This window comes from Electrona antarctica (assembly GCF_951216825.1).
Source record: "Electrona antarctica genome assembly, contig: scaffold_78, whole genome shotgun sequence".
Lineage (NCBI taxonomy): Eukaryota > Metazoa > Chordata > Actinopteri > Myctophiformes > Myctophidae > Electrona > Electrona antarctica.
This window is the reverse complement of record NW_027637964.1, coordinates 617,501-630,000: the sequence shown is the minus strand read 5'-3', so window position 1 is coordinate 630,000 and position 12,500 is coordinate 617,501. Positions and strand designations below refer to the sequence as shown.

The window sequence follows — 12,500 nt, the reverse complement described above, 5'->3', positions numbered from 1 at the left end:
AGACTTTAAAAGACGAAAATAAAACCGCATGAGATTTCCTGATGTCATAAACTGTCAGAATCATCTTTTGTTGTGTTGGTTTATGTGCTAAAAGAGTGACTTTGAGAGCTGTTAATCCGTTACAATGGAAGTCAATGGACCCTATTTTGTATTTCTTAAATTGCTAATAAACAACACAACGGAGCAAAATAACTCATGGAATGGAATAGTTTGCCCATAATAAGGTAAGAAAACAACCCAAACCTCTCAAAAAGTGGTCTTACCCTTTAAGCATGCGTGCGTGCGTGCGTGCGTGCGTGCGTGCGTGCGTGCGTGCGTGCGTGCGTGCGTGCGTGCACCTGTCTCTGGTCCAGAGCTTCTCCCAGCTTCCTGTTCTTGGCCTGCAGAGCTTTGACGTCCTGCTCCTCCTGCAACAGATCAACACATCATCCGTCAGTACAACACCTGATCCATGAGGGCTTGGAGATCAGCTGTAGATCGCCTCACAGATCAACAAGTTGATGGAATTTGTCTTGGTTCATACTCAACATATACAGACAACCATAGATACAAAAACAAGAAGGACAATACAAAACAAAAACCAGCAGCATAGGGATTACATTCAGTTTTTAAAGTGCTATATGCATATTGCTACATACATACATCCTTCAGCCCAACTGTGCCTAATGAGTCGGGTTCAGATGTCTAATGGCTACGAGGTATAAGTGCTATCTCTGAAGCCAGATGTTGAGCTCTTGATGCTTCTACATCTCCTGCCTTCTGGCCCCAAAACTGTGGAATGCACTTCCCGTTGCAGTCAGAACTGCAGCATCACTCCCGATCTTCCGCCGTAGTCTGAAGACCCACCTTTTCAGACTCCATCATGGCCCGTAGCACTTACCCTACCCCCTTAGACAGCACTTTATGTAGACTTAGATAGCATTTGAAACAGACTTATAGCATGTCATGTAGACAGCACAATAATTGCATTGTATGTAGTCATAGCACTTCATAGTACATATGTATAGCATAGTATAGTATATATGTATAGTTTATATGTATAGTGTCATTATATAGACACTATACATTACGTTCTTAGCTTACGCATGTTTCGTGATAAATGCATTTTACATATGTGATGTATCCCCATGCTTTTTTGTTCTTGTTTAATGTAAGTCGCTCTGGATTAAGAGCGTCTGATAAATGCCTAAATTGTAAATTGTAAGAGATAATGTGTAGGATGGGAGTTCCTGATTGGAGGAGATGGAGGAGGTAATATGTAGGATGGGAGTTCCTGATTGGAGGAGATGTAGGAGGTAATGTGTAGGATGGGAGTTCCTGATTGGAGGAGATGGAGGAGGTAATGTGTAGGATGGGAGTTCCTGATTGGAGGAGATGGAGGAGGTAATGTGTAGGATGGGAGTTCCTGATTGGAGGAGATGGAGGAGGTAATGTGTAGGATGGGAGTTCCTGATTGGAGGAGATGGAGGAGGTAATGTGTAGGATGGGAGGTCCTGGAATCATAAACACAGCGTAGATTCTGTCGACTAAAAACTGAGGCGAAAAATGTTCGTCGACTAACCTTGTTTTCCACTGACGAAAACTGAACGGAAACTAAATGAAAACTAAGACTAAATGTATTGAGAGACAAAACTACTAGTAACTGGTGTACTGACCATGGTATTACTGTGTTAAAACTACTAGTAACTGGTGTACTGACCATGGTATTACTGTGTTAAAACTACTAGTAACTGGTGTACTGACCATGGCATTACTGTGTTAAAACTACTAGTAACTGGTGTACTGACCATGGTATTACTGTGTTAAAACTACTAGTAACTGGTGTACTGACCATGGTATTACTGTGTTAAAACTACTAGTAACTGGTGTACTGACCATGGTATTACTGTGATAAAACTACTAGTAACTGGTGTACTGACCATGGTATTACTGTGCTTAACTGACCAGCGAACTGGCCTGACCTGAACCCCACAGATAATCTTGGTTGTAATGTCAAGAGGAAGGTGAAATAATTTGTTTAAAAGCCCAGACCAAGTATTTTTTTTATATAATTTTTATCCCACGATTTTGCAACCCAGTTTTTTCACCCAGTGTCAATTATCTAATGTAATCCTGGGCGCTACACTTCCTCTGCCAACCTGGGGGGGGGGGGGGGGGGGGGGGCAGCGGACTGACCTCATGCTTCCTTCTATGCATGAGGAGTCCATCTGCTTCTTTTCACCTGACAGGGGGGGATTTCCCTGGCCGGACGTAGCACGTGGAAGGAACACGTTATTCCGACCAGTTCCTTCCCCCTCCATCGGGCGCCCCGGCTGGCCAGGGGGAGGCAGTTTAGAGACCAGCGCCCACAGTGTCCCCAGCGGGAATCGAACCCAGGACCTTCTAGCTGTGAGGCGACAGCATTACCCACAGTGCCACCCACTGTGACTAAAATGTTAGGAAGGGACTAGTGGACAAGAGATCCAGTATAAGTCATTTTACACTTGGTTGCATGCTGAAATAAATAGCCGCCCACAGAGCTTGTAGATCGGCTATTTTCACCAAGTGAAATAAACAGTCATTGCGACGGCATCAAGGCCCGCCAACATACATTTTGTTCGACTAAATCAACTGTCGATTTAGCCGACTAAAATCTTATGGGATTTAGTCGACTAAGACTAGACTAAAAGACTAAAACATCCCAGGTGACTAAAATGTGAATAAAACCAAATGAAAACTATTTCATTTAGAGACTATGACTAAACCTAAAATAGAAAACAACAGTGACACTGAGACACTTACTACGTTTTCATCTTTCATATTTAATTTAGTCCTAACCCTAACAAGGTCACATCATGGCTTTGGGGAGTTTGGGCAGCAGATCTACAAGCTCTCAGCGTGTCATGCTGCAATGTGTTGTGGGCTTGTAGATCACCTATTTTGAAAAATATTGAAGAAAAAAAAAACACCCAAACGCATCTCTCTGTTTTTACTAGAACTACAACATGACGTCACTGAGCCGCGGTGGTAAGAGACTCACCGCTCACCCAAACACACCTCTCTGTTTTTACTAAAACTACAACATGACGTCACTGAGCCGCGGTGGTAAGAGACTCACCGCTCACCCAAACACATCTCTGTTTTTACTAAAACAACAACATGACGTCACTGAGCCGCGGTGGTAAGAGACTCACCGCTCACCCAAACACACCTCTCTGTTTTTACTAAAACTACAACATGACGTCACTGAGCCGCGGTGGTAAGAGACTCACCGCTCACCCAAACACACCTCTCTGTTTTTACTAAAACTACAACATGACGTCACTGAGCCGCGGTGGTAAGAGACTCACCGCTCACCCAAACACACCTCTCTGTTTTTACTAAAACAACAACATGACGTCACTGAGCCGCGGTGGTAAGAGACTCACCGCTCACCCAAACACATCTCTGTTTTTACTAAAACTACAACATCACGTCACTGAGCCGCGGTGGTAAGAGACTCACCGCTCACCCAAACACACCTCTCTGTTTTTACTAAAACTACAACATGACGTCACTGAGCCGCGGTGGTAAGAGACTCACCGCTCACCCAAACACACCTCTCTGTTTTTACTAAAACTACAACATGACGTCACTGAGCCGCGGTGGTAAGAGACTCACCGCTCACCCCAAACACACCTCTCTGTTTTTACTAAAACTACAACATGACGTCACTGAGCCGCGGTGGTAAGAGACTCACCGCTCACCCCAAACACATCTCTCTGTTTTTACTAGAACTACAACATGGCCGTCACTGACCCGCGGTGATGTCACTGAGCCGCGGTGATGTCACTGAGCCGCGGTGGTAAGAGACTCACCGCTCACCCAAACACACCTCTCTGTTTTTACTAGAACTACAACATGACGTCACTGAGCCGCGGTGGTAAGAGACTCACCGCTCACCCAAACACACCTCTCTGTTTTTACTAGAACTACAACATGGCGTCACTGACCCGCGGTGATGTCACTGAGCCGCGGTGGTCACCTCTAACTATAATCTCATCACATGGTGGTCCGGTGACCAATCAACAAAAACTCACCAAGTTGGACACGCCCCCCAGCTTGATGACGGTCTCCACGGCCGTAGCCCCACCTCCCCCGCTGGCACCGGGCCCGCCCCCTTCCTCGGGGCCCCTCCGCTGCTTCTCCGGGGGCCCGCCCCCCGACGAGGAGGGGGAGGGGGAGGGGCCGCCGCTCGAGTCACATGGGCGCTTCTGTCCCGACATCCTCAACCAACAGTCCTGGAGACACACACATACACACACACACACACACACACACACACACACACACACACACACACACACACACACACACACACACACACACACACACACACACACACACACACACACACACACACACGTCACATTTAATCATTTATTCGTCCACATAAGACAGTGGTTTTCAACGAGTGGTCCGGGGACCACCAGGGGTCCTTGAGGGGGTTCCAGGTGGTCCCCATGTGGTCCGTGGCTCAGATGGGTCTGAGAGGATAAATGTCATCAGGTGGTCCGTGGCTCAGATGGGTCTGAGAGGCTAAATGTCATCAGGTGGTCCGTGGCTCAGATGGGTCTGAGAGGCTAAATGTCATCAAACGGTGGTCCGTGGCTCAAATGGGTCTGAGAGGCTAAATGTCATCAAACGGTGGTCCGTGGCTCAGATGGGTCTGAGAGGCTAAATGCCATCAGGTGGTCCGTGGCTCAGATGGGTCTGAGAGGCTAAATGTCATCAAACGGTGGTCCGTGGCTCAGATGGGTCTGAGAGGCTAAATGCCATCAGGTGGTCCGTGGCTCAGATGGGTCTGAGAGGCTAAATGTCATCAAACGGTGGTCCGTGGCTCAAATGGGTCTGAGAGGCTAAATGTCATCAGGTGGTCCGTGGCTCAAATGGGTCTGAGAGGCTAAATGTCATCAGGTGGTCCGTGGCTCAAATGGGTCTGAGAGGCTAAATGCCATCAGGTGGTCCGTGGCTCAGATGGGTCTGAGAGGCTAAATGCCATCAGGTGGTCCGTGGCTCAAACGCTGAATGAATAAATAATCTTTTAGAGCTAAACTGCACCAGTATTATTTATAATTATGATTATAACATGTTTAGATGTTTTATGTTGGATACATAAACATGAATAAATAAACATAAACAATATCATTGTGTTAAGTTCAAACTGTGTGAATATATTAGACATATTATTATTAGTGGTGTTTTAAATAAACATAATTAACGTCATTGTGTTCAAACTGTGTGAATGTTGATGCTAACATGCTAACGGTTAGCTCCTCGGCTAGCCTGCTGTGTTTTAACGTTAATTAAACTGTTTGATGTTTAAACTGCTCTTACCGTTTATTGAAGTTATGAACGTTGACGATATTAATCTGTTTATTAATGTAGAAATGATTACATTAATGTTTAAATGCTGCTGCTCTCTCTCTCTCTCCCTCTCTCTCTCTCTCTCTCTCCCCCCTCCGGATGAGCAGGGTTGCCAGGTTGGGAGAGAAACAAGCGCCCCCCACACACACACACACACACACACACACACACACACACACACCATGCCACCAAAATGTGGAACGCCCTACCAACAGTCATTAAGACATGTGAATCCCTTGACTCCTTCAAAACCGCTCTCAAAGGGCACCTACGGACGGCTGCAATTCGAAACTGGCCCCCGTAAAATCTGGATCCCCCCCCCCCCCCCCCCCCCCTGTTCCCCCTCAATGTATATGTTTCTTTTCCCTTTATACCTCCTTTTAATGATTTCCTTTTGGCTATATAGAATTGTCTATTTGTACGTCTCTAATTGTTATGATGAATTGAACAAGGTGGACCCTCTTGTAAACAAGTGTAATGCTTTATTGAGTCATCCACTCACAGTTAACAGTCTTTGTGTTGAGTTGTGCTTGAAATGTACTGGAATTCTGCAAACTGTTAATAAATCAATCAATCAATCAACGCACGCGCACACACACACACACACACACACACACACACACACACACACACACACACACACACACACACACACGCACACGCACACGCACACACACACGCACACACACACACCACACACATACACACACACACACGCACACGCACACACACACACCACACAGACACACACACACACACACACACACACACACACACACACACACTGATAGAGGGGGTCCCTGGTAGAGGGGGTCCCTGGTAGAGGGGTTAGAGGGGGTCCCTGGTAGAGGGGGTCCCTGGTAGAGGGGGTTAGAGGGGGTCCCTGGTAGAGGGGTTAGAGGGGGTCCCTGGTAGAGGGGGTTAGAGGGGGTCCCTGGTAGAGGGGTTAGAGGGGGTCCCTGGTAGAGGGGGTTAGAGGGGGTCCCTGGTAGAGGGGGTTAGAGGGGGTCCCTGGTAGAGGGGTTAGAGGGGGTCCCTGGTAGAGGGGGTTAGAGGGGGTCCCTGGTAGAGGGGGTCCCTGATAGAGGGGGTCCCTGGTAGAGGGGGTTAGAGGGGGTCCCTGATAGAGGGGGTCCCTGATAGAGGGGGGTCCCTGGTAGAGGGGTTAGAGGGGGTCCCTGGTAGAGGGGGTTAGAGGGGGTCCCTGGTAGAGGGGGTTAGAGGGGGTCCCTGGTAGAGGGGGTCCCTGGTAGAGGGGGTTAGAGGGGGTCCCTGATAGAGGGGGTCCCTGATAGAGGGGGTCCCTGATAGAGAGGGTCCCTGGTAGAGGGGGTTAGAGGGGGTCCCTGGTAGAGGGGGTCCCTGATAGAGGGGGTCCCTGGTAGAGGGGGTCCCTGATAGAGGGGGTCCCTGGTAGAGGGGGTTAGAGGGGGTCCCTGGTAGAGGGGGTCCCTGATAGAGGGGGTCCCTGGTAGAGGGGGTTAGAGGGGGTCCCTGGTAGAGGGGGTTAGAGGGGGTCCCTGATAGAGGGGGTCCCTGGTAGAGGGGGGTCCCTGGTAGGTCCGTGTTTAAACAACATTCAGGAACAAAACCAAACATAAATAAAAAAAAATCACACCCGTGTGAACTGAGTGGTGTAAGGTCTTATATAGCCTGATCAGCTGTGGTCTGACGTAATGTCTGACGTAATGAAATCACACCCGGGTGAACTGGGTGACCGTAGCAACCATGCTCATTTTTTTACGAACAGACAGACAGACAGACAGACAGACACGTAAACTAACAAAGCCAGTCGTAGGAGTGGTTTACACGACTCAAAAGTGTTACAAGTGAAAATGAAGTCGCTTACAACAAGCAGACATGGCAACACTGAACCCTGGGGACGATTGACAGTCCCACAGCACCACCCAGCGGAGGGAGGGTGTAAAGGTCTGTTTAATATCTTTAAAGTCCCTCGAGGACCCCGAGGGAGTTCCAGGGGGTCCCCAGCTAAATGATAGTTAGGAACCAAGTTAGGAACCCTTAGGTCTGTAACTCTGAGAGTGTTTCAATGGAACCAAATGGACCCTTACGGGTCTGTAACTCTGAGAGTGTTTCAATGGAACCAAATGGACCCTTACGGGTCTGTAACTCTGAGAGTGTTTCAATGGAACCAAATGGACCCTTACGGGTCTGTAACTCTGAGAGTGTACAAATGGAACCAAATGGACCCTTACGGGTCTGTAACTCAGAGAGTGTACACATGGAACCAAATGGACCCTTACGGGTCTGTAACTCTGAGAGTGTACACATGGAACCAAATGGACCCTTATGGGTCCGTGACTCTGAGAGTGTACAAATGGAACCAAATGGACCCTTACGGGTCTGTGACTCTGAGAGTGTACAAATGGAACCAAATGGACCCTTATGGGTCTGTGACTCTGAGAGTGTACAAGTGGAACCAAATGGACCCTTATGGGTCTGTGACTCTGAGAGTGTACACGTGGAACCAAATGGACCCTTATGGGTCTGTGACTCTGAGAGTGTACACGTGGAAGCAAATGGACCCTTATGGGTCTGTGACTCTGAGAGTGTACAAGTGGAACCAAATGGACCCTTATTGGTCTGTAACTCTGAGAGTGTACACATGGAACCAAATGGACCCTTATGGGTCTGTAACTCTGAGAGTGTACAAATGGAACCAAATGGACCCTTATGGGTCTGTAACTCTGAGCGTGTACACATGGAACCAAATGGACCCTTACGGGTCTGTAACTCTGAGAGTGTACACATGGAACCAAATGGACCCTTACGGGTCTGTAACTCTGAGAGTGTACAAATGGAACCAAATGGACCCTTATGGGTCTGTAACTCTGAGCGTGTACACATGGAACCAAATGGACCCTTATGGGTCTGTAACTCTGAGTGTGTACAAATGGAACCAAATGGACCCTTATGCGTCTGTAACTCTGAGAGTGTACAAGTGGAACCAAATGGACCCTTATGGGTCTGTAACTCTGAGAGTGTACAAATGGAACCAAACCATGTGGTTCCATTTGTACACTCTCAGAGTTAGAGGGGGTCCCAGAAATGCCATTAAATGGGGGTCCGTAGACAGACGGCGGGTCGCTTTGATCTCCATTCTCCAAGTGTGGTTGAACAGCGACACCTGCTGGTGGTTGGATTTAATTAAACACGTTTGAAATTTTGTTTAGAAAAAATACTTTGTACCCAATGTATGTATAAAACAATGCAATGCTCCAACTGTATAGACTTTATGTTTACACAATGCTGTACCTCCAACTGTATATACTTTATGTTTACACAATGCTGTACCTCCAACTGTATATACTTTATGTTTACACAATGCTGTACCTCCAACTGTATATACTTTATGTTTACACAATGCTGTACCTCCAACTGTATATACTTTATGTTTACACAATGCTGTACCTCCAACTGTATATACTTTATGTTTACACAATGCTGTACCTCCAACTGTATATACTTTATGTTTACACAATGCTGTACCTCCAACTGTATATACTTTATGTTTACACAATGCTGTACCTCCAACTGTATATACTTTATGTTTACACAATACTGTACCTCCTCCAACTGTATATACTTTATGTTTACACAATACTGTACCTCCTCCAACTGTATATACTTTATGTAAATGAGCTTTATGAATGTGTGTGTTTAATAGGCTAATAATATGTTATGTCGTTATCTCCATGATAAATCAATTAATACTAAACCTTAAATAAAATATTTATGTTTCAACATTAAACACAGAAAAAAACGGCAAACAAGGCTGTTCTGATATTTTATTTTATTCTTGTATTTATTATGCTTTTTGAATCTCATCCCTGAGTGACACCAATACATTACAATAAAAACTTAAACTAATGTTTTTTTAAAACATCAGGATTTAGCATTTTCACCAAATCTAAACTAAACCTGCCAAAACCCACTTTAAATACAAAGGAAATTAAACATTTTCCTAGACAGCTCCAAGTACAGAGCCCTGGAGAACCCCGCTCAGCCGTTAGTATAGAGGTTCAACATGTTCACCAGATCTCACAGACCTCTGCTGTAGCTTCATAAACATATATCCCTGCATACAGGGGGCGTGTGAAGGTCGTCCTCTCTGTGTGAAGGAGACTCATTGTGTTTCCACACACATCATAGTAACACACAACACCTGCTGGGGGATCTACATACACCCCCACCCTGTGGCTCCCCCCTGTGGAGGGAACAGGTCCTGACACTTCAGTCCAAATGCTGTTGTGACGGAACAGGTAGCGTTTATTTATTAATCTGTTTATTAATGTAGAAATGATTACATTAATGTTTAAATGCTGCTGCTCTCTCTCTCTCTCCCTCTCTCTCTCTCTCTCTCTCCCCCCTCCGGATGAGCAGGGTTGCCAGGTTGGGAGAGAAACAAGCGCCCCCCACACACACACACACACACACACACACACACACACACACCATGCCACCAAAATGTGGAACGCCCTACCAACAGTCATTAAGACATGTGAATCCCTTGACTCCTTCAAAACCGCTCTCAAAGGGCACCTACGGACGGCTGCAATTCGAAACTGGCCCCCGTAAAATCTGGATCCCCCCCCCCCCACCCCCCCTGTTCCCCCTCAATGTATATGTTTCTTTTCCCTTTATACCTCCTTTTAATGATTTCCTTTTGGCTATATAGAATTGTCTATTTGTACGTCTCTAATTGTTATGATGAATTGAACAAGGTGGACCCTCTTGTAAACAAGTGTAATGCTTTATTGAGTCATCCACTCACAGTTAACAGTCTTTGTGTTGAGTTGTGCTTGAAATGTACTGGAATTCTGCAAACTGTTAATAAATCAATCAATCAATCAACGCACGCGCACACACACACACACACACACACACACACACACACACACACACACACACACACACACACACACACACACACACACACACACACACGCACACGCACACGCACACACACACGCACACACACACACCACACACATACACACACACACACGCACACGCACACACACACACCACACAGACACACACACACACACACACACACACACACACACACACACACACACTGATAGAGGGGGTCCCTGGTAGAGGGGGTCCCTGGTAGAGGGGTTAGAGGGGGTCCCTGGTAGAGGGGGTCCCTGGTAGAGGGGGTTAGAGGGGGTCCCTGGTAGAGGGGTTAGAGGGGGTCCCTGGTAGAGGGGGTTAGAGGGGGTCCCTGGTAGAGGGGTTAGAGGGGGTCCCTGGTAGAGGGGGTTAGAGGGGGTCCCTGGTAGAGGGGGTTAGAGGGGGTCCCTGGTAGAGGGGTTAGAGGGGGTCCCTGGTAGAGGGGGTTAGAGGGGGTCCCTGGTAGAGGGGGTCCCTGATAGAGGGGGTCCCTGGTAGAGGGGGTTAGAGGGGGTCCCTGATAGAGGGGGTCCCTGATAGAGGGGGTCCCTGGTAGAGGGGTTAGAGGGGGTCCCTGGTAGAGGGGGTTAGAGGGGGTCCCTGGTAGAGGGGGTTAGAGGGGGTCCCTGGTAGAGGGGGTCCCTGGTAGAGGGGGTTAGAGGGGGTCCCTGATAGAGGGGGTCCCTGATAGAGGGGGTCCCTGATAGAGAGGGTCCCTGGTAGAGGGGGTTAGAGGGGGTCCCTGGTAGAGGGGGTCCCTGATAGAGGGGGTCCCTGGTAGAGGGGGTCCCTGATAGAGGGGGTCCCTGGTAGAGGGGGTTAGAGGGGGTCCCTGGTAGAGGGGGTCCCTGATAGAGGGGGTCCCTGGTAGAGGGGGTTAGAGGGGGTCCCTGGTAGAGGGGGTTAGAGGGGGTCCCTGATAGAGGGGGTCCCTGGTAGAGGGGGTCCCTGGTAGGTCCGTGTTTAAACAACATTCAGGAACAAAACCAAACATAAATAAAAAAAATCACACCCGTGTGAACTGAGTGGTGTAAGGTCTTATATAGCCTGATCAGCTGTGGTCTGACGTAATGTCTGACGTAATGAAATCACACCCGGGTGAACTGGGTGACCGTAGCAACCATGCTCATTTTTTTACGAACAGACAGACAGACAGACAGACAGACACGTAAACTAACAAAGCCAGTCGTAGGAGTGGTTTACACGACTCAAAAGTGTTACAAGTGAAAATGAAGTCGCTTACAACAAGCAGACATGGCAACACTGAACCCTGGGGACGATTGACAGTCCCACAGCACCACCCAGCGGAGGGAGGGTGTAAAGGTCTGTTTAATATCTTTAAAGTCCCTCGAGGACCCCGAGGGAGTTCCAGGGGGTCCCCAGCTAAATGATAGTTAGGAACCAAGTTAGGAACCCTTAGGTCTGTAACTCTGAGAGTGTTTCAATGGAACCAAATGGACCCTTACGGGTCTGTAACTCTGAGAGTGTTTCAATGGAACCAAATGGACCCTTACGGGTCTGTAACTCTGAGAGTGTTTCAATGGAACCAAATGGACCCTTACGGGTCTGTAACTCTGAGAGTGTACAAATGGAACCAAATGGACCCTTACGGGTCTGTAACTCAGAGAGTGTACACATGGAACCAAATGGACCCTTACGGGTCTGTAACTCTGAGAGTGTACACATGGAACCAAATGGACCCTTATGGGTCCGTGACTCTGAGAGTGTACAAATGGAACCAAATGGACCCTTACGGGTCTGTGACTCTGAGAGTGTACAAATGGAACCAAATGGACCCTTATGGGTCTGTGACTCTGAGAGTGTACAAGTGGAACCAAATGGACCCTTATGGGTCTGTGACTCTGAGAGTGTACACGTGGAACCAAATGGACCCTTATGGGTCTGTGACTCTGAGAGTGTACACGTGGAAGCAAATGGACCCTTATGGGTCTGTGACTCTGAGAGTGTACAAGTGGAACCAAATGGACCCTTATTGGTCTGTAACTCTGAGAGTGTACACATGGAACCAAATGGACCCTTATGGGTCTGTAACTCTGAGAGTGTACAAATGGAACCAAATGGACCCTTATGGGTCTGTAACTCTGAGCGTGTACACATGGAACCAAATGGACCCTTACGGGTCTGTAACTCTGAGAGTGTACACATGGAACCAAATGGACCCTTACGGGTCTGTA

The 12,500-nt window shown here is 47.7% G+C and overlaps 1 protein-coding gene across 1 annotated transcript in view; it reads right to left on the bottom strand.

The window, feature by feature from the left end:
* LOC306918507 (E3 ubiquitin-protein ligase BRE1A-like) overlaps positions 1 to 5,502 on the bottom strand; it is a gene marked incomplete at its 3' end in the record, with an annotated part of 58,675 nt that extends 53,173 nt beyond the window's left edge. The window contains exons 1-3 of the mRNA XM_079531408.1: positions 5,356 to 5,502; positions 4,059 to 4,259; positions 339 to 407 (exon numbers count right to left, since the gene is read on the bottom strand). Coding sequence (XP_079387534.1) covers positions 339 to 407; positions 4,059 to 4,244 — 255 coding nt within the window. The 5' untranslated portion in view covers positions 4,245 to 4,259; positions 5,356 to 5,502. The remainder of the gene's footprint in view (positions 1 to 338; positions 408 to 4,058; positions 4,260 to 5,355) is intronic.
* Positions 5,503 to 12,500: the final 6,998 nt, after the last annotated feature.